At 51.0% G+C, this 27,969-nt stretch overlaps 1 protein-coding gene and 1 long non-coding RNA gene across 2 annotated transcripts in view; both read right to left on the bottom strand.

Annotated features, from left to right (window-relative positions):
- Positions 1-223: 223 nt before the first annotated feature.
- St3gal1 (ST3 beta-galactoside alpha-2,3-sialyltransferase 1) lies at positions 224-8,061 on the bottom strand. The gene is made up of 6 exons (XM_059247185.1): positions 7,207-8,061; positions 6,244-6,440; positions 4,867-5,046; positions 3,699-3,744; positions 2,238-2,357; positions 224-845 (listed from the first exon to the last, which is right to left on the bottom strand). Exons 1-6 carry the CDS (start codon positions 7,507-7,509, stop codon positions 672-674), a joined length of 1,020 nt encoding a protein of 339 aa, XP_059103168.1. The 5' UTR covers positions 7,510-8,061; the 3' UTR covers positions 224-671.
- Positions 8,062-23,574: 15,513 nt separating this feature from the next.
- Positions 23,575-27,969, bottom strand: part of LOC131897196 (uncharacterized) — a 50,922-nt gene continuing 46,527 nt past the window's right edge. Inside the window, exon 3 of the long non-coding RNA XR_009375588.1 lies at positions 23,575-23,631. This is a non-coding gene — a long non-coding RNA (uncharacterized LOC131897196). The remainder of the gene's footprint in view (positions 23,632-27,969) is intronic.

Genomic DNA, 27,969 nt, shown 5'->3' with positions numbered 1-27,969 from the left:
CAGGATGGTGAAGAGGGCTTCCCACCCGCCAGTAACACATGGCGAGGTTTCTACGGAAGACCTCTGGAATCAGAAGCTTTGCCCAGCCATCATTAGTGAGCTTTTGGAAGAAAGGGACAATGGGGATGTCATATCATGTGACAGGCCGGGCTTCATGCAAAGGAGAACAGCATCTTGTCCCAGTGCTGGTGGAGCCCAGCTGGGGCTCTGCTCTGGATGTCACAAACATCCCAGCCAGAGTCTGAGTTGAGCTTGAGGCCCACAGTTCAGTGTCAGCCTCTAAATGACTTCCAGGAAATGCCCACTTTTTTGAACATAGGAATCTTCAGGATTTAATTTTCCCCACCCCCCACCCCAGAAGTCAAAATACTGTCATTATGTGGATGTTAGACTGTTCCCAGTATCTTCCCACCTTCCTCCAGCTAGGAGACAGCAGTTGAGGAAGCGCTCCCACTTTAGACAGGCCTGAGACTTGCTCTGTACCCTGGGAGAGTTGGACAACATTGCTAAATAGATGCTACCAAAATGAGGGTGCAAGAGGCTGCCAGCAAGCCTGGGAACACCCCAAGTTCAGCCCTGGAAGCTTCCAGAACAGAACGGCTCCAGTGCAATGCTGGGGCTGCAAGTTGAGAGGTGAGACGTGGTGTGTCCATCCTTAGTGGGTCGCAGCGTCATCTCCCCTTGAAGATGCGAATTTTGTGGATGGCTGCCAGGGTGGTTGTGACATTGTACTCGAAGTCAGCATCATGCACCCCCGTCTTTCGGAATGCACCCGCAGATGGGTTGTTTTCCCAGTAATGGTGCCAATTCCCTTTGCTGTCTGCCCCAAAGCCATACAAGTCCACCTGTGGGGCGAAGGCAAGGTGAGACCCAGATTGCATCAGCATGGGGGCAGGGTGCGGGATTCAGGAAAGGCAGTCTGCGGTTGTCCCTGGAATGTTATGGTAAACATTAATGGTTCAGAGGAACCTTCTTCAGAAAGCCAAAGCAAAGCTAAGTAAGGCTCAAGTCCAACTCCAGCCCAAAGGCATCTTGGGGGGACCTCAGGTAGGTAGTCCTGAGGGGGACTGGGCCTGCCCTGGAGCTCTCAGGGATCCTGGAGAGAAGGTGAGGAGAGGGGCTTAGGAGGCAGGCAAACTGTCCCTCATCCAAGCTGACTCTCGATACACCCCGTCATTTTGGAACCTCGTTTTCCCATCTGGAAAGGAGGCCAAGAGGCATGAACGCAGAAGGTAGGTGACAGATTTCAAACCCTTCCTTCCTTCTGAGGCCAGCATCTGAGGCTGGGGCCCAAACACACATGACCAACACCAGTGGCTACTTAGTCTGCACCTAACATCTTTGGACACGTCAAATGCAGGCAGGCCTACTTTCTTTAGATGCTACCTGGCAGGTACTGAGGACATCAGGGACATATCCATTAGGCCTCAACCCTTACAACTTATGGCAGTCATAGACAGGATATCACTTAGAGAGGGTGTGTGTGTGTGTGTGTGTGTGTGTGTGTGTGTGTGTGTGTGTGTGTTAAATTCAGGGTTCCCAGGGCACTGTGGAAAGGCTGTAGACCCAAGGTAATAGGAGGCCGTTTCAAGGTGGGGACATCCGAGTTGGGTTTTAGCTAGTGAGTAGTTGGTGACCAGTGGGGAGCATTAAGGGAAGGCATACCATCTAGCTGTGGGGTGGAAGACAGATTGGAGCTAGAGAGGGGTATGCACAACAGAGCAGGGCTCTTTGGGTGGGACAGGAGATCAGAGATCTGAGCAGTGTCTCTGAGGGTCCCACTCTGGTTCTCCCAGTTGGTGCGAAGTGGAAGCCCCTTATGCCTGGTTAGCTTCCTAGAAATTCTGGTGAAGTGAGTCAGGGTTTGGCCCAAGTATTAAATATAGGTCTCCTGTGGCTTTAATAAGCAACCTGAGGGTGGTAACTGTGGCCTTTGTAGCTCTCCCTGTCTAAGCTGGTTAGAGCCTGCTTCTTCATTCTGAGCTGAATCAGAGCCTAGCCACCCTCACTGAAATGTTCCAGAATTCTTGCTCTTGAGAATGATATCATATGGCTGCCACTCTTCCACATACCTGCTGACATGGGTGCCAGAAACCCTTTGGATAGATGTAGTTGGAAACTATCTTCTGCTCGCTCCCCTACCCTGGACTCCCATGGAAACTTGGCAGTGGCGAGGGTGGGGAGGGGCGGGGGATAGCCCTTGTCCCTGTGGCCTGCAGGAACACAGGCTGGCATACCTCATCACAGACATGAATGGAGAAGATGACGGAGAGGATGCCGGTTGATGGGTACCGCCCATGCCCCTGAAGCCAGCTGTCAAAGACATACTTGATGAAGGCTGGGTGGTAGATCAGGATCTGCAGAGAGAATGGACTGGGTGAGTACAGCCAGCAAAAGACACAGAGCATCTAGTGGGTGCTATACTGCTGCGGCCATAGGACATGGTCATGCAGAGCTCTGACAAACATCCTTGTATTTATGGACTTCGTGCTGGGGACACTAGAGATATCCTGCATCGTTACCAGGTAGGGCTGAAGAGCAATGGGGCTACAGGGAAGAAGAAGCATCAACAGCTTCACAGCACTGGGGGAAGCCTTGAAAGGGACAGTGAGTGGTATTGAAATAAAAATCCTCTGGGGGCAGGGAGTGTGACCCAAGGCTCCAGAAGTGCTCCAGGGAGCAGTGTGAGGGCTCATGACAGTGTCCCACACATTAAAAACATACCTGTGGGCCACCTATTCTGCCTGGCACTGCCTGGCATCTCTGACCTAAGGTAAACTATATGCATGGCTTTCCTTCCCTGTTATGAAGACACCAAGGTACAGAGAGGCTAAGCAACATGTTCAGTGTTACACAGCCATGAAGTTCTCCCTGTGCCACGCATGGCCTTGGCCTCATTGCCTGTGACTGCCTTGGGGACACTGATGGGGACTTTGGGAGCAGTAAAGGGTATAGGCAGCCTTATCCCATTCATTAGAGAAAGAATGGGTTCACAGGTCTCTGGAGGGCTCTTCATTTCTCAGCTTTCCTTCAGGGCATTACAGTCTTAGGAAAGAGACCCACCCTACAGAGATTTGTATGGCTTCTTTCTGGGATTGTGGTGCTCCAGGCCAAGGGCAGCCTGTTGCAGGCACATGGGGACTTCAGCTTGTCCTATCATGATCTAGGTTATGGCCCTGGGCATAGTACAGGCCTTTCTGAGCCTCCTGAAGTATGACAGTGTACGCAAAGATCCAGTGTGGTAGGTTTTTCACACATGTTCCTGCTTTGGCCCATGTTTGGGCCAGTGCAGTATAGGGGTCCGCTGGGAAGGATGGAGGTGTGGAGGCGTGGGAGATGGAGGTGTGGGAAGGTAGAGGTGTGTGAGTCTAGCTTTGGGAAACTCCCAGGAATAGTTAAAAAAAACTGCAGCCCACACTCCCCCTACCCTCCAGGGGCTTGTGAGAGCTGGACGGCTAGTGCTACCCTGGGTTGGCTGTAGTAGGTTTGGGTAACTCCTGAAGAGTCACATCTGTGGCAAGTTCCCAGGTCGTGCCCACTATGAGGAGACCCACTATGAGGACCTGTCAAGCTCCACGGGCGCCAGCAACCACATCAAGCCAGGGCCCGGGCACTCTGTGTAGCTCAGTTCTGCCACCACAGCACTAAATCTTGGAAAAGAAGTTGGCAAAGTTAGAGGGTCCTAAGCTGCCACTTACCTTCTCCTGTTTCACTTTGATCTTCGGGGGCACCGGGACGTAGGTGCTGTGGATCGGGAAAGAGAAGGGATTTAATGTGGAGAGGGGGCACCTGGGCACCAGAATCTCTGGAGAGTGACATAGCCATATGAGGGTAGGGAGGCTTAGGTTCTCAGAAGCCACCTTCCTGTGGGAGCACAGCTCCTGCAGTAGCTCCAGAGTGGCACCAGGGGGTGACGCTGGCTGACTTGGGACAGAATGGGGACTTGCTCCAAGCACACAGATTTCAGGGGCCTAGGGATAGTTGTCTCCATCTTCCAGAGTCAGAACATCTGTGCCCATTAGTGGGGCTCAGCCTGATGCTGGGGAACTGACAGGGGTGACCTATGGCTGCCTCCAGCTCATGCAGGCAGACACGAGCTACAGCATCAAGGTGTAAAATCCACTACCACATGGAACATAACCGCCCGCAGTTCAGGCTCTCCATGTGCCTGGGCACCAGGGAGCACCTTGAGCAGGCAGCCTGGCCCAACCGCTTGCTGAGCCCTTTCCTTACACTCTGTCCCCCGGAGGCATGGAGTTCCTAGAACCCGCAGTTCTTGGCTCTGGCTCTACTCCCGAGAGACCTGGGCTAGGACCAGGAGTTATGCGGACATCTGGAAATGGAAGCCACTCCCCCTTCGAGAAAAGCCAGGGCCTGAGGAATTAGACTCAGATGGTTGCATGGGCTCTGGGTCAAGTTCAGTGTTGGGCAAGTGGTTTGGGCCAGCCGTAGTTGCTCCCTGGAGGCCAGAACTAATGAGAAACCCTGCTGTGAGGACCAAATGAGATGCCAAGTTTCAAATGATAGGCGCCATGCCTGGGGAGCAGATGGCAGCGCTTACTCTTGGAGAGCCAGTGTTGACTGAGGCACAAAGTATGTGCTCAGCAGCCCCTGCCTGTTCTGTGCCGGCTGCGGTCTAGTAGTAAAGGGATCTCGGCACTGAGGATGGACGCGGAGCTACCACCACCCGGGGCACTCAGAACCGAGGCTGGACAAGTCAGGCAGGATCAACCAAGGAGATGGATGGCAGGAGCAGCCCCATATGTACCAGGAGGCTCGGAGGAGAGGAATCCCAAGGGACAGTCCAGCAGGGGTGAGCCATGGCAGGAGACAGATGGGCACAGGGCAGTCACTAGAGAAACTCACTGAGTTATGGTGCCTGTGGTGGTGGCACTGACCACCCACTGCAGGTCGGTGGTCTTGAAGGGAACCAGGACCATGCTGACATTCTCTCCCAGCTCCCGGAAGCTCTCAGGATATACAAGATGGTGGGTGGTCCTGCTCCCAACATCCCCCTCAAAGCCCACGGTGGGTGCCCTGTTCATCCTGGGAGGAGAGGAAAAGGGGCACACGTTAAGGGTGCTGGAGATGGAGTCACCCATGTGGTAACCATGGGTGAGCTTCTTGGTTCCCTAGGCCTTAGTTTCTCCATGTGAACAATGGGGACATTGTAGACACAGGCCAGACGAGCCTGGTAGAGCAGGTCTGAAATCCCAGCTACTTGGGAGGCAAGAGCCAGAGGATAGTAAGTTCAAGGCCAGCCGGAGCAACTCAGTTTTGGGGGACATGGAGGAGGTAATTCAGTCAGGAGAAGACAGCTTGCCTAGCATGCACACAGCCAAGATCCATCCCTTGTTCATCAAAACAGAGGCCAAGGCTTTTTTTTTTTTTTTAATAAAAGCAAATGTGGTAGGTCTTGCCCTCTAATAATCAACCACCCACGTCATGGGTAACTGTACCTACTAGGTGCACCTTTTTAATGATCCAGAGCCCAGACAAGCTGTCTACCAAGCTACAGCTTTGAACTCAGGTCTGCCTGACCCTGAACCCAACTTTGTGTCTCATCATGTGCATTCCCACTGATACTAGGTACAGTGAAAGCCAGGAAAGGGGCCTATGGGCATGAAGTCAAGGATGCAGAAATAAGGTCATTCTAGATTCTAGATGCACCATTTATCCATCCATCCATCCATCCATCCATCCATCCATCCATCCATCCATCCATCTATCCGTCTGCCTGTCTCCCTCTCTCTCTTGCTCTCCCTCTCTCTCTCTCTCTCATTATATATATATCTGTCTGGGGGATACTGAGTCCCATCTCTAATTATTCTCTCTGCTCCAGAACAATTCTGAGTAGGGATGAGGAAAAACTCATGGGAGACATGGTGCTTTTTCCTGAGATGCCAATTCCACTTGGGGACAGAGGAAGCAAAGCTGACATGAAAAGCTTCTGGTTCACGGTCTAGACTATAAGCTGCGTGTGGATTTGAGCCACAGAAGCACTGGCTACAAGTCAGTTTTGCCCACTCAATAGCCCTTAGGTAACTCACCAGCCTACTGAAAATCTTTAGCCAAGGCTTTGCTGTTGCATGTCACCTTGCTAGGGAAAGATGGGGGAACTGAGACCCAGAGGTCAATCAGTACTGGGACCCCAGGCCTGGGATCTTGTTCTTCTGAGCTGAGCCAAGGTGTTTCACACATCTCTGAGGTTCCCCGAGCTTGGGTTCAGGGTCCAGTGCTCACCTCACCACAAAGTCATGGCTGTCAATGTCGGGCCCATACGAGGAGTCCTTCAGGTTCCCGGAGTTCCCCACGACTGCACAGCGTCGGCAACCCACCAACCTCTTGTCCAGCGCAGGATCCACATTCCCAGGCACCACACGAAACAGTTCCTTGATAGTGTCACTCAGGTTGTTAGGTTTCCTCTCCCGCTGGAGCCTCTGGGGCAGAGAACCGAGGGGGTGGTCAGCTTGGCTCCATCACTTCTGGCTGGGTAGGCTGGCTCCCTGGCCACCAAACCCAGCTACTAACTGTGAAGGCACAGGTGGCTAGTGACAGCCACCCCCATCCCAAGACAGGAGTCAGGAAGAAAGCTCATGCACGCATTCTACAGATACTCCCTGGGTACCTACTGTGTGTGAGACTAGGACTTTAGTTGACCTTCAGGTATGAGGGAAGGGGTCAGGGCCAATCCCCAGACACGGAGGACTGCGATATTTATTACATTTCTCATTCACATCACCTGCTAGGATCTAGTCATGTTACTGGTGGCAGGTATGGCCAGCCTGAATCAGGGGGCACACTAGAGCCAACGCCACATGCCTGTTCCAGGAGAGGACACCAGAGACACAGGAAAATCATGGGATATTGGGAGCAGGGTCTGGGTACCACAAATGGTCAGCAGCAGCAGAAGCAGGAGAAAGGCATGGGGGGCAAAGACCCTTAGCCTCCAGGACTGTGCCATGTGATCACTTCCGACATCTTAACCCACCAGGTCCATGGCGATTTGTTATGGGAGCCACAGGAGGGAAAAGCAAGTAGGGTTTTTCTTTGGCTTACACATAATAGCTGCTCAATAAACAGTTACTGAGTGAAGGGATGCCTGAAAAAAAAAACGACACTCTGAATGCTGCCAGATGCTTGGCGGGTCCCCCAGACCTAGCATTTACCTCCCCTCCCCCTGCTCCCGGCCCCTACTCTGCTCACCAGCCACCACTGGTACGTGTCCTCGTCCATCAGAGCATTGTGGGCTGTCAGCAGCGGCTGCATGGTCTTGTTGAAGCGCTGGTCGAACCAGTAGGAGACCTTGCCCTGGCTGATGCAGTGTGTGCAGGTGCACGGCTGGGCCTTGATGAGCTTGCGTAAGTTGTCTGAGAACCCCAGGACCATCTGCTTGGAGAACCAGGCGGCGTGCAGTCCCGTGCTTGAGTAGTTCAGGACAAAGGATGTGAGGAAGATGAGAAGCAGGAGGAAGGTGAGCCACTTGAGGGTCCTCTTCCTCATGTTCATAATCTTCCACCCTTTGCTGGGCCTTCTGTGTTATTGGGAGGGTGGCAGAGATGAGACCCTGCCTGGAGCTGAGGAGATCCCAGAGACACAGGAGCAGGTAGCAGGAAGGGGAGGCCTCCGAGGCAGCTAAGGAAAACTTCAGTCTGTTGGAGACACGCCTAGGCCTGTGCTCTGGATATCTCCGTGTGGCACATGAGGGTAGTCCGTGAGGTGCAGTCACGGCTGTAGTGTCTTCCTTTTGGTAAACAGCGTGGTCTACCTCTTTTGCAACCCCAAGCAAAGTCGAAAATGTGGCTCGATGACGTCAATGAAACCTGGGAAGAGCAATGTTCTCCCCCACGCAAAAGGGATCAAGGTTTAATCCTCAGCCTGCGTGAACCCCCGGAGGACCTGAGGAAAGGTCTCGGTGCAGGATGTGGGGCCGCTGCTTGGCCGCCCTCCTCCAGAAAGTGCGGTTTGAGACAATCCTTAATGAGAGCTTTGTGCTTCCCAGGCTGTCACCAGGGATGGGAACTTAAAGGACATCTCGGAGAAGGTACAGAGGTTGATTAGCATCTGTGGAGAAAAAGAGGGAGAAGTGAAGATGGAACTTGGTGACCTTGATATGGCACTGTTTCTCTCTCCACACCTTTTCCACATGCCTCAGGGGCTTCCTGTGGGCTTTGATAGCACCTGTTTTTCCTGCTTCTAGCCTGAACTTTGCCCCCCACATCCACCAGAGTATACCACTGCTATGCCAACACTCCTGCCGCTATAGATGAGTGGCTTGGACCGCCATGCTCTGCCCACCACGACAATACATCTACCCCCCCCCCCCCCCGGCAGGTATTCTATCAGATAAAAAAATAATAATAATAAGACTTAATACAATGTCAGGAGCTCGAAGCTCAGCTTTTTAGTCTCTCAATTACTGTTTTCTGCTTCTTAAACTCTGAAACTATGTCATTCACATATGAGCAGATTCCCTCCAGTGAGGGAAAATGGTTCAGAACCTAAGTCCCTCCCCCAGATGTTTCGTTTGCCATGGGCATAGCCTCTCAGTGTTTGACTCAGTGACCGATGAACTTAATCCATCTGTCTGTCCTTCCAATCAGGTCTCCGTTCGGCCCCTTGCTGTTCTTGACTCTACCTCCCGGGAGTCAGCACCCACGGCATGCAGGAGGCGGCTAGCTTCATGTCCATTCATCTCCCATCTTCACCCTCCATCATCTCCCATCCCTCAGGCATCTCCACCTTTCAAGCCTTGGCTGGAGTTCTCCACTTTGCAGCCACTCTGGTCTTTGGTGGGAGAATGGATCAGACACGAGAGGCCCCACTGAGCTCCAGAGTATCTCCGCTCTCTATAGACCTGAGCAGGAGGCTGGGCAGGAAGGGGCAAAGGAAGAACTGGGGCCTCAAGAGCCCCCGTCCTGCCCAGAAAGGCCCAGGAACAGTTCTTTTATTATCTCTGTGTCACACATTTCTTTCACAACCACCTTGACTCATGGCTAAATCTTGTCTTTCTCATCACTGAAAGGCAGACCCTCTCTAAGCCTTTGGGTTCTGGCTCACTGGCTTTCTGAGGCAGAACCAGCAAGCCCAGTAAGACCTGGGCCAGTGGAAGGCCTCTAGCATGCCAGAGAGAGGAAAGAGCCTTCACTAAACTGCTCAGCAGCCCTGCCCTGGTCAGTGGATACTTGGTGCCGCTTAGTCTTTATTTACTTTTTATTAATTAAATTTTTTCATTTATTTTACATCCTGACTGGTTTCTCTTGCCTCTTCTCCTCCTGCTCCCCACCCCCACCCCCGTCCCTGCCTCCCCTCTACACTCCCCATCCACTCCTCTTCTGTCTCCATTCAGAAAGGAGCAGGCCTCCCATGGGTGTCAACAAAGCATGGGTGCCACCTATTCTTACTATGGAGTGGAGCCTGGCCAACAGCACCAGAGTGAAAACTGTCATAGAGAGCACAGCACAGTTCCTGTGTGCTGTGGGCTGGGCCCGTCCCCTCTCTGGCCCTTGCTCCCTGAATCCAGAGACTAGAACGGTGCTCCTCCGGGCCTGTACGGAAAGAATGACCGGCACAAAGATGACCAGCTCAGGGCACCGAGTACGTGTACTACACCAGTCATGGCTGATTCTCTTCCTCGAATCCCAGATGCTTCCTGTGTAAGATACAACCCAACTAGATACTTGGACTGTCTCAAGCAAGGTTACTTAAAGGACTCAGTGACACCAGGCATCAAAGAATACGAGTCAGGGTAACCCCCTGCCTCAGGTGCCTCAGCTCCTCCAGGTGCTTCCTGGGGTCCAGGGAGAAAGGGGTCCTAATATATGGTGTGTGGGACACAGCAAACAGTCAACCTGTGAGGACGGTCACTGTGAGCTCCCAGGCTGATTCAGTGAGCTAGTAGCTAGTTTTGACACCCCAGGGCAGTGGTTCTCATCTGTGGGTCGCGACCCCTTGACAAACCTCTATCTCCAAAACTATTTACATTATGATTCCTAACAAAGCAAAATTACAGTTACGAAGTAGCGACGAAAATTATTTTACGGTTGGGGGTCACCTACAGGGTCACAGTGTTAGGAAGGTTGAGAACTACTGCCCCGGGGGCTTTTTCATGGTGGCTCTGCTCCCACTTTCTCACTGGCCTCTCCCTCCAGATTCCTTTCCCTCATGCTTGGGAGTACAGATGGACTGCCCCTTGGAGCCTGTGACACCTCCTGAATCAGAGGCCATCACCCTGATAGCTCTGGGCAGCAGTGCTGGATGGGGCCAGCCTGTTCTTGGTGCTTTGCAACCTGTTCTTGGTGCTTTGCAATTTAGGATCCCAGCTGCCACCTGTTAGAGCTCTGAGCAGCCCTGTGTACTGGACTATAACTAGAGTATAGCCTTTGTGGGTGGCTAGACCTGGGTGTGAGTGTTGAGCCTTTCTTTCCTTGCCGAGAGACCCTGGGTAAGTCAGTCTACTGCTCTGGACCCAGGTCTGCTCTTTAAGACAGAGTGATCACATATCTTTCAGTTTCTCTCTGTCTGTCTCTCTGTCTTTCTCTGTCTGTCTCTGTCTCTGTCTCTCTCTCTGTCTGTCTGTCTCTGTCTCTATCTCTGTCTCTCTCTCTCTCTCTCTCTCTCTCTCTCTCTCTCTCTGTGTGTGTGTGTGTGTGTGTGTGTGTGTGTGTGTGTGTGTGTGGTGTTTTCTAAGGGCCTATAGAAATTCAGAGCAGAGTTTCCTGGCATCTAACATGCACTAAAACAAGTTAGCTCCACCAATGCATAGATAATGGGATTGAGACTCAGTGGGAAAGCCCCTGACTGAGTTTACACACTAGGAAATGAACCATTACCTGAACCTGGGTCCTTATTACCAGTTTCTCAGATTTGAGAATGAAACGTCTAGACACCACGCCCCTTTCCTTCCCTGTGTCTGGCACCTCTACTCTGTGCTAAGTAAGAAGTTCCAGGAAGAAGATGCTGGCCCTGGAAATAGTGTCCCCTGAGCAAAAGCTGAGGTTGCTGTGTTCTCAGGCAGGGGTGTGTCTTACTTCTGCTTTAATACCTCATTTGGAAAACCCATGGCTCAGTGAGTCAGAGCTGGAGGCTGCCGCCTGGAGCCCAGCTGTGGAGGGAAATGTGGCCTGCCCCAGCTCCTGCACCACCCATAGCCTACCTCAGCTCCTGCACCACCCATAGCCTGCCGCTGAGGACAACTCAAGGCTTCTTGCTACTGATGCTAGGTGACTAACTTCCTCCTGAAGATGTCCCCCACCTACCACTTCCTGGGGAACTTGGGAGAGTGGAGATGTTCACAAATCTTCCAGAAAAATTCTAGGCTCCTGTAGTTAAGTCAAAGTATGGGGATGGCCAGGGGCTCCATATTCCACACTAACCTCCATCTCCAGTGATGGAGGGCCTGGAACTAAAAAAAAAAAATCTAATTTTTGAGCTTTTCTTGCCCAGAGAGCTCTGCAGGCAGTCTGTCAATGATGCCTGGGTAGACAGAAGAGAGAGACAGGACTTTCTTCTGCCCAACCTTAGTGGCGGAGGCTGCAGGTGGCTTTGGATAGGACTGGGGGGACCTTCCCTACCTAAAGGCTGAAGGTAGACTTGTGTTTTGTGTTGGCTTCCTGGTCTCAGGGTCCCAAACAGAGCAGGTTCCCTAAATACCTGAGGCCCACCCTTCCCTCAACTTTGCAAACGACTGGTCCATGCCCTCACCTCGATTCCTCGGTGCTTACCTTATAGACAGCTCCCTAGAACATCCCAAACCAAACCTGGCAGCCAGGGGTTATGTCCCTATTTATTCCTTTCCTGGCAGCCCATCTGACTTCCCATTTTACCTCTACTCGGTCTGCCCATCCCAGACAGACCGACCACCTAACAGACTTTGTGTATATTACACCCTGTGTATATTTTCATTATCAAGTAGACTGGGTTTAGGATTTACCATGGAAGTAAAATAAATCTTACAGGGGTGGAAGGAGGTGGCAAGGTGGCTCAGAGGTTAAAAGCACTTGCTGCTCATGCAGAGGATCGGGGTTCGGATCCCAGATCCCATACTGGACAGCACAAACCTGCCTGTATGCAACTCCAGTTCTGAGAGATCTGATGCTGATTTCTGACCTCTACAGGCATCTGTATGGGTACACATGCACACACACACACACACACACACACACACACACACACACACACGCACACACACACAAAATAAAAATAAAAGTGAATCTTTTTTTAAAAAAGAGGATTATTATGAAAGAATTTTTCTCGAAAGGCTTAACTGAATTGGGAAGACCTACACTGAATATAGGTGACGCCATACTGGACCTAATAAGGTGAAAGTCTGCTGAGCGCCAGCATTCACTACTCTGTTTCCTGACTGTGGGAGCCATGTGCTCCACCACTCACGATCCTTTCACTGCACCACCCCTGCCGAGATGATCTGCCCCCTCCAACTGTGAGCCAAAACAAACCTTTTAATGATGGCTTGAATGAAAAACAATTCATGTATTTGAATACTTGGTTTGCCGTTGGTGTCACTGTTTGGAGAGATTATGGAACCTTCCGGAGGCTGACGCTTGCTGGAGAAAGTCCATCGGTAGGTAGCTGGACTGTTGAGAGTTTATCCTCTCTACTCCCAGTTCACTCTGTGCTTCCTGCAGGCTGTTATACAAAGACGGGACCCCTCAGATTTCTGATGTGGCCATCTGCTGCCATGCCTCTCCTTGACATTATGGATCCCCCCGCCACTCCCCGGAACCATAAATGAAATACACCCTTTTTTTTCTGTAAGTCACTTTGGTTGTGGTGTTTTATTACATCAACCCAAAGTAACTCATTCAGAAACTGGTAACGGGAGTGGGGTTCTACAATCAGAGGACAGCCCCGAGAGGCAGGCAAGCCCTAGGAGGCCATTGTGGGACCCTATAAAAGTAAAGCCTGAGTTGTTGTGGAGACCTCAAGATACTGGAAATGCCAAAGCTGTGAAACGTCTGTCAAGGAGTTTCATACAGAGAGAGAATGGAACCAGTCAGAGCAAGGTCCATGTTGCAGATAGCAAATGTGAAGGGTGCAGGCTGAGCCATCTAACTCTTTTGGAACTAAATTCCCGTATACCAGGCATTGAGCTACAGGATCTGGGGTGTTTACCCTTCCTGGTTTTGGTCTTATTTTAGTCCAGTACTTCCTCTCTGTGCCTCTATCCACGCCCCCCACCTTTGGAATAGTACGCATATTCTGTGCAATTATATGTTGGAAGTATATAATTTGCTTTTTCATTTTTCAGGGGGTGACAGTTAAGGGATTGCCTTGAGTTTCAGAAGACACTTTGAACCACAGACCAGTGTTAAAACGGTTGAAAGACTGCGGGGACTTTTAAAGTTAAACTAAACGCATTTTGCATTATGAGATGGCCATGAGCCTGTGAGAGTCAGGGTGTGGAATGTGACGGTTTGAATGAGAACCGTCCCTCAGAGGCTTACATAGTTGAACACTTGGTCCCTGGTTGGTGGCATCGTTTGGGGGAGGATATGGAACCTTTGGAAGGTGGAAACTAGCTGGAGGAAGTACATCACCACAGAGGGCGGGTTTTAAGAGTTTACGGCCTCACTCCACCCCTAGCTCTCTCTCTCCTTGCACTGGATAAAGATGTGATTTCTCAACTTCCTGCTCCATATCTCCGCAGCCATTATGGGCTTTCCGTTTGGAATGACAAGCCAAAATAAACTCTTGAATCAGTTGCTTTTGGTCACGGTACTTGACGGTGACAAAAAGGAGCTAATACACCTGCCTTCCTTCCTTAAATTGCTTTCGTTAGGCACTTTGTCACGGCGATGAGAAACGTCGCTAGCATGTGACGTTCAAGCAGGCAGCAAGTCTCTTAGTAGGTTCTTGGAACCCTGCTTCATAGAGGAGGAAGTTGGGCTCTTCCCAAACCACATGGAGCTGGTGGGAACAATCAGCCCCATTTAACATCGTATATCCTACTATGCAATGACGTAAAAGCCCTCGACAAAAGGAGCTTGCTCTGTGTCAAGGCTAGGAAGGGCTGAGTTGGTTCCTAAGCCAGCCCTTCAGTGTCACACTGTCATCCCTGTCCCCTGGAACCCTGTAGTACTCTTCTGAACACAGTTGGTGTGGTGGTTCGAACGACAATGTTCTCTATAGGCTCTGGCTTTGAACATTTGGTCCCTAATTGGCGGCACTGTTTGGGGGAAGCTTAGGAGACACCTCCTTGCTGGAGGAAGTATGTCTCTGGAGGTGGGCTCTGAGAGCTTAAGGCTCTGCCCTAATTCTCGTTCACGTTCACCGTCTCTGCTTTCTGCGTGTGGTTCAAGACACGAGCCCTTAGTTTCTGTTCCAGCTGCCATGCCTGTCATCTGCTGCCTCTGCTCCACAACTGTGGACTTTATCTAAAACCGTAATCCCAAATACACTCTTCTTCTGTAAGTTGCCTTGGTCAACAGTGTTTTATCTCAGCAACAGAAAAGTAGCTAATACACCTGTGTGTTTCATCTTCACCATCAGATTATAAAGCCAAAGACTGGGGCCAGAGCCAGGAAGTATCATGACGGGTCCCTGTGTTAAATCTGCTCAGAGGGGCCAGTGCCTCCCAGAAGGCCTCAATAAAGACTTAAGTGACTCTGAAATGGCTGACCAGTGATAGCTCAAGAAGGGTTCCTTGGAGCAAGTGACTCTGCAGACATCTGAGGCTTGGTATGGATTAGAGATGAGACGTAAGATTGAGGGTCGCCTCAATATGTGGTACTGGCAATGGGACAAGTCAGGATTATGGAGAAATGGATACCCTCGGAGTGTCTGAGCCAGTGCACACAGCCTAGTCATGGAATATTTGGAAATGCAGACTTGAGATGAAGGCCAAAGGGAGCCACAGGCAGTGCGAGAAAATGGTCAGGACTACAAGGCTGGAGTGTAGAGAGGGTTCAGGACACTCCAAAGGAGGCTGGAGAGCAGTTTTAGTACGTCTCAGAGACCAAGGAAGCTTATCTCTTTTGGGGCCTCATGTTCCTTGTCCCTTCCTGAACACTCTCTCATCCATCTCTCCATAACCAAGAGGTGCTGGCAGGTGGAAGAGCCCTTGGCTACACTTGTGAGTCTCTTTCCTGACTCTCCCACCTGTCTCCTTGCCAGTTTCCTTGCTGGGAGGATGGGGAGGAAAAGACTCCATTCAAACACAGATAACAATTCAGGACGCAGTTTTCAGACTCCCGAGAAGCCTGATTAACCAGGATTAGAGTCACATGGGGAGCGGTCAGGTTATGTTTCCATATTCTCAGCAGCACAAAAGCAATTTAAGTCCACAAATCTTCTTACGTGGATGGAAGGGTGCTCCACCTGGAGCCTGACGATGTGCAAACAGCATGAGAAGTGAAGAACCAGGGTGGGACCTTGCAGGAGCCTGCTGTTTGAGTACCCAGGCACACAGGTCCTCCAAGGGTGTCCGGGATTTGGATGGTATGGTAACCAGAGCACAGGAAAGGCGGCTTAAGGACCGCCCCCATCCCCCCACCCCTCCCCACCCCTCCTCCACCGCTCCAGTGTCCCGGGGCTGTCAGCTGCTTCTGAGGAGCTCCACGTGAGTGAGATGGGGCAGCCAGGCTGCTGGGAGCTGAGCTTCAGAAAGCTGACATGTGACTCCAAGAGGGTCCTTTCTGCATACTTCCTTCATTTCCACAGGAATAGCTCTAGCTGCCTAAGCCCCTGAGGTGAAAGAGCCACCCTTTCATGAGACAGCTTACCACATCCAAGTTGCCTGTTGGCACCCCTCCCAAACTCAGGAAATGAGGGGCACTGTCCTAGGCAGGGGACTGCTAAGCAATCCTCTTGGACTACTGGGGTACCAGGCTGGATGGACTAGAGGCCTAAGGACCAGCACTGTAGAAGCAGAGGACTCAAACAGCAGCAAAGGCTGGATAGCCCTCCTGAGGTCTGGGGTGAAGACAGGAATAGATAGATGGTGGCCTGCCAGGCAGTGTGGGCAGGCAGGCCTAGCAAGCAGGGAACGTGATGACTAGTGGATCATGGAATGTGCTTCCTGGCCCTAGAGTAGCCCTGGAGACAGGGGCACCACAGCCACAAGAGAAATGCTACTGTTAAGTCTCTCCCCATGTGTACCCTTGTGAGAGAAGCCTGAACACAGCCATGCAGCCCTGTGCCGGGGAGGACCACACAGGGGACCTGTTTTCAGTATGCAGCCTGCTCTCCTGGGTGGCTCTGGGAACTGCAGCCTTGCAGCTCAGGGCTAATTTTTCTGTGTGTACTGGAGACACGGAGATAGCAAGGGCCGAGGCTATAACTCACTGCCACATTGTGAGTGACAAGCCCCCAGTCAAAGCCAGACATGACTCCTGGACTACGATGCCCATGTCTGTGATGGATACCATACGCTGGGGGCCAGAGACACCGTGGATCCCTGGTGCAGTGTGTGGTCAGAGAGGAGCCTCCTCATCAATCATTACATGATCACAGGGCTTCAGGTTTCACGGGTCAGCTGCAGGACCATAGCCTGCCACCCTTCCCTATGCATGAGGCAATGTAACACCTCAGAGTGGGAAAATGCAGGCCTTGGCCTCCAGAAGGATGTTACCCTGTCTGCCCCTTCTCTGGCTCCCTGTGCACTTCTGTGCCTCAAGCCAAGCACCAGTAGCGTTATTCTGCATTGTCCAATCAGCCTGTCAATGTGTCCACTTTACACATTAGGAAAATGAAGCCCAGAAAGGGGAAGTCACTTGCCCCAGTGTGGAACAACTTATAAGAGTTAAGCTAGGGGCGGGAGAGATGGCTCAGGGGTTAAGAGCACTGACTGCTCTTCCAGAGGTCCTGAGTTCAATTTCCAGCAACCACATGGTGGCTCACAGCCTCCTGTAATGAGATCTGGTGCCCTCTTCTGGCCTGCAAGGACACATGCAGGCAGAATACTATATACATAATAAATAAATAAATCTTAAAAAAGAAAAAAAAGGAGTTGAGCTAAAAGGCTGCCTAAGCAGTGTGGCTGTAAAGCCGCAGCTCTTCCTGCTGGGTTTTGCTTCTCAGATCTGGTCTTGTGCTAGGTCCCTTCCTGGGGCATAGCAGCCTCCTGCCCCAGAGTGTCCACACAGGAAGGTGAGGGTCATCCCACCCAGTCCTGCACTTCCCAAAGTGACCACAGATGCTACACCCTCCATCTAACTGAGGAAGCATGCATGGAGGAGAGAGGCGCCCTGAGCTAATACCAGTGATGGCTGGAGATGCAGAGAGAGTGGGCCCACAGCTGGCAGGTGGGTGGTCAATACAGACATTGCCACCCATTCCGCCCCGTGACCTGTTATGAGTATAGGGGAGGGGTGAGAGGACTGGATTGTGCATCTCCTGCTGCCTCTTAAAGGACCTCTGCATGGGGAGCGCAGTTTTAAGAGCACCATATTCTGGTCCATTTGTTTTAAAATATACAGGTATCCTTTCATCTCCTCCTAGCACCAGTGATGAGAGGCTGCTCTGGAAAAGTCTGGCAGCTCCCTTTGGCTCTCGGAGAGATGGCAGAGTTGGAGGGTGGGAGGGCACAGATGTTCCAGGCGTGGGGAAACATACACAGGTTGGGGCTGGAAACCTCGGCCTGAATCCGGCTCTCAGATGTGGCCAGTCAGTGCCCTCTGCAAGGCCTCTTCCACATAATGCCTCATCTAGACAGTTCAAGGTACAAATCTTTCCCCTGAGAACACTAACATGGGTACGGGGGCACAGCTATGTGACGGAGGGGCACTGTATGGTTGTGTAAAATAAGACACAGATCTAAGTAGGCGCAGCCCTTAACATTTCCTTCCCTTAACATTTGCTCCATTGTGCTGACCCCTGTCACCTTCCCTCTCTTGATCCATCCTTCCCTTTGTTAGGAACTAAACTGACAGGTGGAAAAACTGGACTTTGACATTTTCAAGCAGAGATAAGTAAGTCTGTGTGAGTGTGTGGGTCTACGTGTTGTACACTGGAGTTCAGACCAAATATCATTCTCAGTAAAGAAAATAAATAATCAAACCCTGTAAGGGTGAATTATGTGGGGGTGGACTGGCTTTCCCTATGGGTACAGATAGTGACCATTTACAAGGTTCACAGTATGACCCTGCATAGCTCTTCCATTGGGCAGCAGGGCCTTCTCCCTGATCTACAAGTGTCATGTCCTGTGCCAGAATCTGGAATTATCTACAGCCTGACTGGTTAATTCCCAAACATAAAACAGAATCTACCCCCAGACTCATGCTTTCTTTGCTTCCTGGGCTGTTCTTTGCCCCAAAAGCTCCATGACCCCTCAACTCCTGGAATTCAATGTCAGCCCACATCACCTCTACAAGATCCTACCTAAGTGACCCTCTGAGCTACAATAATGACTACCCTGGCAAGATATGCCATCAGTGCAAAAGTGGCTTCACAGCTATGGGGTAACCAATCGCTTTCTGGTTGGATTTAGGGCTCATTCCACAGCTCAGAACTCAGACCTGGTCAAGAATCTATGGCTGAGGAATCCATAGGCCCTGGGTAAGAACTTATTACTATTATTTTGGTAAATAGACATAGTATCAAACTACTCTTTAAATATTCGTTTTATACTCATAGGTTAGTATATCATCTACATCACACATTTACATGCAACATCTATATCACACCAAGATGCAACATCTGTAACACACTTTCTCCCTTCAAAGGTTGAGGGGGGACGGAAAAACTGTAAGAGATAGAGGCAATGGGAGACGGGAGAAACAGTGTTTTCCGGACACAACAAGACCACTGCACTCATCAATTCATACCAGCTGTGGTTGCCTGCACAGAATCAAGCCAGTCAACATGTGCAGCATGTGTGTGTGTGTGTGTGTGTGTGTGTGTGTGTGTGTGTGTGTGTGACAGAGACAGAGAGACAGATAGACAGAGACATATACAGACAGAGACAGAAATACACACACACACACACACACACACACACACACAGAGAGAGAGAGAGAGAGAGAGAGAGAGAGAGAGAGAGAGAGAGAGAGAGAGAGAGAGAGAGATCATGAGGCCCCACCTCTAGCTGAGAGCTATTGGCACTTGGTGGCTTCTGGGGGAGGGGAAGACAATTTTCTTCAGGGTGTGACCTCTGGTAGGTCGACCATGCTTCAGTGGATGGTCTTACACCCATCCAAATAAGGCAACACTAATTGAACATAGTAAAAATTTTAAAAATGTAAAAAGAGGACATGAAATTGGGAGAGAGACATGGTGGGGTAGTCTGGGAAGAGTTAGAGGGGAGGGGGGTAGATATGATCAAAAGGGGTTATACGCATACATTAAATTCTCAAAGAATAAATGAAATATATTTACAAATCTAAAGGTTACTTCACCACACCTTGAATCACCATGTTGGCATTAGTTCCATCATTGTGAAAGTGTCTGCTGTAGCTCTGCCCTGTCTCTGCAGTGATATGTGGTGGGATAACTGGTACATAAAAGAAACGCCTCGCCCTGGGAAAATGCATTTTATTTTATTTTTATTTTTTGTCATCAGGAAGACAAGCAGTGACTAAGAAACATAAAAAATGAATCTCATCCAAGCTGGCTCTCTTCCTGTCTGGCTGCACCTCTCCTGCTCTCTAGAGTCACCATGGGACTCCTCAGGCCAACAGGCCCAGGGACTTTGCACAGTCTCTCTGCCCTGCCCAGGGGCTCTTCCCTGCCAGATTACTCCTCCATTCAAAGCAGGATGCTGGGTCCGGGAATGATGGTTTCTTGGACAACCTGTCTCTGTCACCTTTGCATCTCTTCACCTTTGTGTTCTAGATCACACAGTCGCTAGGAAACATAAAGGGTTGTTGTGCAAAGCAGAAAGGGTGGGCCTGAAGCTTAGCATCCGCCACTTCCTCCTTTCCGCCCTTCCCCCAGCTCTGGCTTTGTGCCAGCTGTGCTCCTAGAAGAGCGACCAGGAATGCCTTTAACAGTCACCTGGACAGCAGGCACCGTCTGCATTTTTACAAATGAGGAAGCTGAGGCTGTGATACATCTAGTGAGGTTCCATTACTCAGTCTCTACCTAGTCACTGGTTTTTCCAATGCTGCCGTGGTTGGAAGACTTCCTGCGTTCAACAGGCACGCTTGTGTGGACACTCATACAAAAGCCAGGATGGAAGGCTCTGCACCTCTATTGCAAAATGGTGGCACCCTACATTTGAGGTTCCTGTTCCATACTGCAAAGCACTGCATGTGCAAGCCTTGGTCCTGGCCTTTATTTGCCTCTCAGAACTTAAGAAAGTAAGACTGGAGCCTATGTCCTCTGAAGCCTCGAGGAAGCAGAGATTGGGTAGCGCATTTCCTCATGAGTGGGATAAAAGTCAAGTCCGAGATGACGTGCCATCATTATTCTGCTACCTACATGTCCAAATATTTTTACTAACAAAATCACTCCAGGTGAGAGCAGATCTTTGTCCCTAGTTCCTCCCAGATGGAGTACCCTAGGTCTCAGCACCACCTTTCCTGGAGCTTTGGGGGGTCTCCAGCTCCACAGGATGCTTGGGCTATTGGATATAAGGCACCAGAGGCAAAATCGACCTGACTGAAAAAGACAAAATTGGCTATCAACAGGACCACGGTAAGCTAATGGATTCTGGGCAGATACTGGGGGGAAAAACACACAAGACAGTGAGGGGTAATTTCTAAACATTTACATTTTGGAGCCTGCAAGAATGAATTAGCTGAGAACTCTCTGTACTTTGCCCAGTAGGGAAAGTCTGTTAGGATGAAAGATCCTCACAAAGAGCTTCCTGTTAGAGACACTTTTGTCCTGCCCCCATTGGACTGATATATTTCTCTTGTCCCCTGCCACAGTCCAATTCAACAGGCACTTGGGGATGACAGACAAAGAAAAAGAGAGTGCAGTGTGACTGTGATGCTTGAGAAGTGAACACACACAGAGTCAAGCTGGAAGAGGGCAATGGGGTACCAAGCACATTCCCTGCCTCTGGGCCTTTGCACCTACTGCTGTCTACACAGCAGTCTTCTTACTCCAGGGTCTCTTAGGAGGGTATACACAGTGTCTGAGTCTGTGCTGGAGTCTTATACTGGGTTCTAGGCCTTCATGAGGATCTGTTTCATATCAGGCATATGGATCGGGACACTCCGATGATGCTCAATGAAGCAGGCTAGCTGACAGAGCCACAGCCTGCCCCTTGAAGGGTGCAGCAGGGCTGGGCTGCATCCCACAGGGCTGGAGTTTTGGTCCATTCCTTTACAAGATACTTATAGGTGCTCCAAGCCTGGATGCAGGCAGAATGGGCTTTCTGATTTTTCTTTTTCCAGCTGAATGAAATTTTAGTTCATGGAAGGTTTAATAAGTCCATCTGGGCCCCCAGGAAAGAACCGTTCAACTGTTCCCATGAATGAGTTTCAGCCTCTGCATCCCCAGGCCCTGGAGGGTCTGGGGATACAAAGCTGGTCCAAAGGTCCAGCCTGGAAGCCCTAGGCAGTGCGAGGGTTTGAGGCTCCCAGGTTTTCTTTGCTAAGAGCCAGAAGCCTGGAGATAAAATGGGGGATTGCTGCCACGGGGCTTGTCCCCCCTGCTCACCGCTGCTCACCTCAGAGACAAGCTTTGTCACATTTCAGGGTTAGAGAAGCACCCCACTGCCACCACCTCCCTGCCTTAGCATCTGAGGGGATGCCACCAGCCTAGGGATGTCCACCAGTCTGTGGTGACGTTGAGGCTAGGACTCGGGGTCCCTGACTTTCTCAGCTCATCCCTTACAGTAGGAGCAGCTGTAGGAACTGTACAGCGGGGTGCCTGGCAGGTGCCAGTGTCTCCAAATGTTGGAGAATTAGACCTGGATAGAGGCCATGCCTCTGCACCCTTCTAGCTCCAGTCTCTGCCTACTGGGCTTCCATCCCCGAGGCCAGCACCACACAGCAGCCCGGCCTTGCTTTCTGAACGGGGCCTCCTGCTCCACTTGACATCACGGGCCTGACTTAGTCACGTGCCGAGGGCTCACAGCCCAATCTCTGAAATGCATCCTGAGAATAAATGCAAAGCCACAAAATGAAACAATTTCAAATTTCACTGAGAGCCAATGGACTAAGGACGAGCAAACAGCTTCCTGTTACAGACACTTTTGTCCCGCCCCCATTCAACTGTCTGATTTTTCTTGTTCCCTCCCAGTCCTATAGGCACTTGGAAAAGACAGACAGAGGAAACCAGAGAGGAGTGATGACTGTGTTGGGGGTGGGGAGCGGGTACTGAACACACAGAGAGTCAAGGTGGAACTGGGCAATGGGGTACCAAGGACATACCCTGACTCAGGGCCTTTGCACACACTGCTGTGTAGACAGTCTTTTTTTTTTTTTTTTTTTTAAACCCCAGAGTCTTGCTCTTTCATTCCATCATCTACTTTGCTTGTTATTTTGTGTCTGCTCAGGTACATGCGCATGTGCAGATGCATGAGTGTGCACAGGTACACATGTGGAGGCCGGAGGGCAATGACAGATGTCAATTTTGTCAGGAGCCATCCACCTTGTGTTTTGAGACAGGGACCTGAGCTGATCAATTAGGCTATGCTGGATGGCCAGCGAACCCCCAGAGATCTGCTCATCTCAGTGTCCCTGGTGCTAAGGTGGAAGTATGTGTCACTATACCCAGCTTTTGAAAATGTGAGTGTGGGAACCACACTCGGGTCTTCACATCTGCGAGGCAGGACTTGACTGAACTGAGCCATCAAGCACCCTAAGCCCTCACTGCATTCGTGACTGCCCAAAGGCCCTCCTGGTCCCCTTAAAGTCACCTTGCTGTCATTTCCTCTGGCTCGGTAGGTAGGCAGCATTTCCCATGCCTTAACCATGAGATGGCACTGCACCAGGGCTCAAGTTACTTGTTTTTCTTGTGTCCCCTGCTGACCTGGGAGTTCACTAGTCTGCCTTGCCCAGGGCCCCCAGTTGAAAACAGTGTCTTGGGACACTGAGGAAGACGCAGGGCTGGAAACTAGGTTCTTTCTGACTGGGCTCACAAGGGGAAGGAGGAACCTGTCAGGCAGCAGCCTGTGACCCAGAGGCCTCAAGTCAGGAGTTTGCCTTTTCTGCTTGACCCCGGACAAACAAATTATCGGTTCCTGGGAGGGACTTCCTCTGGTTTCGCAAAAGCAAATAACCAAAAATAACCAGGTGGTGTAACCGTCCAACCACCCATGACAGTGTCACTTGAGGGTGAGATGCGTCTGTGGGCACCTCTGTGGCTGAGGCAGGATGTGACGCAGTCTTGAGGAGGCGCCTGGCCTCTCTGATGCTCAGCGTTCTGCTTCCTAGAGAGCTGGGTCCTCAGAGGGCCTCTTAGGGAGGTGGATACACTTCTGCCAGTCACCTAGGACTCATTCCTCAAATCAGAACCCTGGAGCTAGGGAGTGTCCTAACCACAAACCAACCCCCTTCTCAGTTCAAAGCCCCACAGCACTTTCCTGTAAGCCTACAGTTCTGCGTGAGGTCACCAATTCGCCAAAGCCACAGCTCAGCTTTCGGTGGAGGCAATCAGCCCAACACCATTCCAGACAACTCAGAGTGCAGTTTCTAGAGGCAAGGGAAATAGAGTGCTTACCTGCTGTGCCACCACATCAGAGGAGTTCCTTTCCTCTCTGAGTCCCAGTGTCTTCATCTGAAAAACAGAAACAAAAGCTCAGCATCACCAGCAGGAAGATTGATGCTGTGGGGTCAAGGAGGGATTTCCTGCAGTTTGCACAGCAAACACGAACTTCTAAAGTGGAGTCACGGCCCTGTTAACTGTTGAGTGCCAGGGAAGAACACACAAGAATCTAAAACAGCACTAGACAGAGCGAGAGAGCTGCCATGTCTCTACTTCCTGTCCAAAACGGAAACAGCAGAGCTCTAGAGACCAGGCCTCTAAGATCATTTTCAGTTCCAAAGTGTTAAAGGTGGAGCACCTGCCCCAGAGTCTGAACTATTGGGGGTGCTGGCAGGTCCAGCTCTTCCTACTCCCAGGGGGATGAATATGGCTGGAAGCAGACCTGGAAGCAGAGAATAGCCCTTTCCTGTGGGCCCACGAATAGAGGCTGAGCCCCGCACACATCCCAATCTCAGGGCAGTAGATGCCGCATGGGGATGGGCAGCAGGAACAATGTGAGCTGCACTTGAGGGACCATGAGGATAGAGCCTCAGCTGGAGCTAAGGTCCCAGGTCAAAGGCCGTAACCTCTCTGACCCCGGTCCCTGCAGCAAGTTGTTGTTAAGGGTCTCAGAAATGGGGTCCAGAGACAGGCTGTCCTTTCGGGTAAGAGATTTATTGGGTGAGTCCTTAGCACTACAGAAACCCAGCAAAGGATGGGGGAGGGGCTCTTACAGGTTTCAAAGGTGGGGGAGGGATTCCCCTGCCGGGTAGTTGATAAGTAGCCCATAGTACGTGCCTGCCTTCAGGTTATCTCTGATTCCCAGGGAACAGAGGAAGGCAGATGTTCTGCCCTAGAGTTAATGTGTGTCCATCATGTGGGATATGTGACGTGCAGCTCCTTTGCTTAGAGTCTTGGCAATGTTCCTTCAAGGAAGGAAGACTGTCCCGGAGTCTATCAGTGCCTATTACTTCCCTGTAGAAGTGGGAATTACACAGTCAGCTGAGTGTGGAGGCTGCTGCAGGTGAGCACGGCGTGGTAGGCCCCTGACACAAACTTAACAGTCATGAGTCACACTGGGGCAGGAGGCAGAAAGAAGCTCTGACTCGAGAACATTCTTCTGGAGCCCAGGCTGGCCTCGAACTCACAGAGATCTGCCTGCCTCTGCCTCTCAAGTGCTGGGATTAAAGGCGTGCGCGGCGCCGCCGCCGCCGCCGCCGCCGCCGCCGCCGCCGCCACCCGGGCCTCACCAGGATTTCAAAGACCACCACATCATCACGATCACCGCCTGTCTCAGTGTGTCTTCTGATGCTGTGATAAAACACCCCGACTAAAGCAACTTAAGGGGGAACGGGTTGATTGGGATCATGATTCCTGATTACAGCCCATCACTGAGAGGAAGTCAAGGCAGCAGAAAACTGAAGGGGCTGGTCACATCAGCATCAGTCAAGAACAGAGAGCAAGAGACTGATGGATGGACGCCTGTGGTCGGCTTGCCTTCTCCAGTCATAAAAAGTTCAGGGTCCCTGTCAAGTCCAGAAGACACTCCCTTCCCCCAACTTCTCATTCCTATACAACCTTGCCTTTTCAGTCACGTGCTCTCTTGGATCTCTCTCTCTCTCTCTCTCTCTCTCTCTCTCTCTCTCTCTCTCTCTCTCTCTGTCTTCCTTTCTCTTCCTCCTCTTCCCCTACCCCTCATGGTCTGGTCCATTCTACTAACCATGTTTTGTCTATTACTTTCTCTCCCCATTCTGGACTCTTCCAGATGCCTCTGGCTGTTCTCCCCCTCCTATCTACAATAAAAACCTCCTCCTCAACCACATCTTGGAGTGGTCACGTTCTCACTTCATACATCTGGTGCCTGAAGGAAAAGGAGGAGATGACCTCGTCTAGCTATGGTTGAGGAGGAGGGTTTTTTGTTTGTTTGTTTTTTTTAATTTTTATTTTGCAATACAATTCAGTTCTACATATCAGCCACAGATTCCCTTGTTCTCCCCCCTCCCGACCCCCTCACCTTCCCCCCAGCCCGCCCCCCATTCCAATCTCTTCCAGGGCAAAGCCTTCCCCACAGACTGAGATCAACCTGGTGGACTCAGTCCAGGCAGGTCCAGTCCCCTCCGAGGAGGAGGTTTTTATTGTACCTATGAGGGAGGGCACAGCCAGAGGCATCTGGAAGACTCCAGAGTGAGCATGGCCAGCAGAAGAGACTGGAACATCAGAGGAGAGGGAGGGAGGGGGAGAGAGAGAGAGAGAGAGAGAGAGAGAGAGAGAGAGAGAGAGAGAGAGAGAGAGAGAACAAGTGGGGAAGAGGAGAAGGAGACAAAAGAAGACCAAGAGGGCAGAGAGAACCAAGAGAGCACATAGCCAAAATGTCTGAGCTGTAAGGAAAGCGGAAGATGAGGAAAGGGACGTGAAGCTTGGCTGGGGGGGTGGGGGGCGGGGACCGGGAGGGGGTTGGAGAGGTTTAGAGTAAGGGGTAGGGTGAGAAGTGCAGAGAGGAGCCAGGACTCTGTCACAGGTACTTTGAGGCTGAGAGAGACCGGCAGCCAGAGTCGGCTTTGATATGTTAATAGGCCTTCAGCCTAAGGAAGGCTGAGAAAGCTCCCAGAGCAACACTGAGCCAGGTTGCAGCTCACAGAGTTCATTCACCTGTTACATGAGCAAAATCCTCTACAAGAGCTAAGCATAGGGTATTGTCTGTTACGCAGCTCAGCTTACAGATCCAGAGTCCCTTCTGCAAAGACTGTTTGTAAGAACGGAGGAGGGGGTCAGGGGGTGTGCTTCTATCCACTGTGACATTAAGCACCTCCATGGCTGTGGTGGTATTGTGTTCCCCAAAATATTGTGTACCTTAATAAACTTATCTGGGGTCAGAGAACAGAAAAGCCACAAGATACTTAGGCTAGAAAATGTTAGCACACGTCTTTAATCCTACCATTCCAGAGACAGAAATCCCTCTGGATCTCTGTGAGTTCAAGGCCGCATTGGAAACAGCCAGGCATGGTGACTCACGCCTTTAATCCCAGAAAGCAGCCTTTAATCCCAGGGAGTGGTGGTAGAAAGCAGAAAGGTTTATAAGGCGTGAGGACCAGAAACTAGCAGCTTTTGGCTGGTTAAGCTTTCAGGCTTTCTAGCAGCAGTTCAGCTGAGAGCCACTGGGATATGAGGACACCGAGGCTTACAGTCTGAGGAAACAAGACCAGCCGAGAAGTTGGCCAGGTGAGGCTAGCTGTGGTTTGTTCTGTCTCTCTGACCTTCCAGTGTTCACCCCATTACCTGGCTCAGGTTTGATTTTATTAATAAGATTCCTACTATACACGGCCATGAATAAAGCCATTTCACTTCTCTGATCCTTTGCCTTCACATGCAAAATAAGGGTGGTGTTAATCATTAGGGCAGGTTCACAGAAAAGAGCCCACACAGAATTACCCTTCAGAGCTTTATTGGGAGAGAGAGTCTTGTGACCATGGGCAGATATGATTGGGCCTTGAAATGGGAGAGAAAGAGAGACAGTGTCCACATATAACATGATGGAGGTTCTGAAGGAAAGAACCTTGAATTCCTGAGAACAAAGCAGCGTTTAATACTCTTAAATTAATAGAGCTGTAGCAGGGTGTGGCCTGATTTCTAGGAGAGAGTAGGAGAGAGGCAGTGGAGGGTCTGTGATGTAATGGGAGGTATATGTGTGTTCTTAGGCTGTTGCAAGGATTGGCTGAGAGACACATGGAGTTCTCAGCACTGTGCCCAACAAAAGACAGCTGGAGACAGACAGGGTGACAGCCTGATGTACGAGGGTTGAAGACAGGCACTAAGGGGCTGGATCTAAATCGAAGTTGTAGTCACATGTGCTTACAGCAGCTACTCTGGGGCCCACAGGGTGGGGCGGGAGGTTCACATCATCCAATGGGGGGAGGGCAGTTGGGAAGGGGAAGTTGACATCTTTAGGCACACTGAGGCACAGAAGGGACGGTAGGGTGGGAAGACACATGTGGGATGCAAGTGATTCCCCCTTCCCATCTGTTTCTTAAAGGAGAAATAGAGACTGGGGAATGTTTTCTTCCAGGTTATACAGTAGGCTAGCCTAGGAATTTGGACGAGGACGCTGGTCTCCTGGGATCAGCCAAGCACCATCCTGCTGCCTTCTGCTCACACGGGGGACGCAAGTACCCTCACCCCCATGCTGCCTTCAGACCCATGTCAAATGTCACTGCCCTCATGAGTGGGCTGCCAGAACTTTACACAACGCACCAAGTTCTGAGTTACTTCCAACTCCTCCTTTGCTTGGAAAAGAGTGATCACACTTGGCATCTCTAGAACAATCCACAGGACCCAGGGGATCTGGGGTAGCTGGATCCTAACCAAAGAAAGGAA

This window comes from Peromyscus eremicus, chromosome 20 (assembly GCF_949786415.1).
Source record: "Peromyscus eremicus chromosome 20, PerEre_H2_v1, whole genome shotgun sequence".
Lineage (NCBI taxonomy): Eukaryota > Metazoa > Chordata > Mammalia > Rodentia > Cricetidae > Peromyscus > Peromyscus eremicus.
The sequence above is the reverse complement of the archived record's forward strand: the minus strand, read 5'-3'. Positions and strand labels throughout refer to the sequence as shown.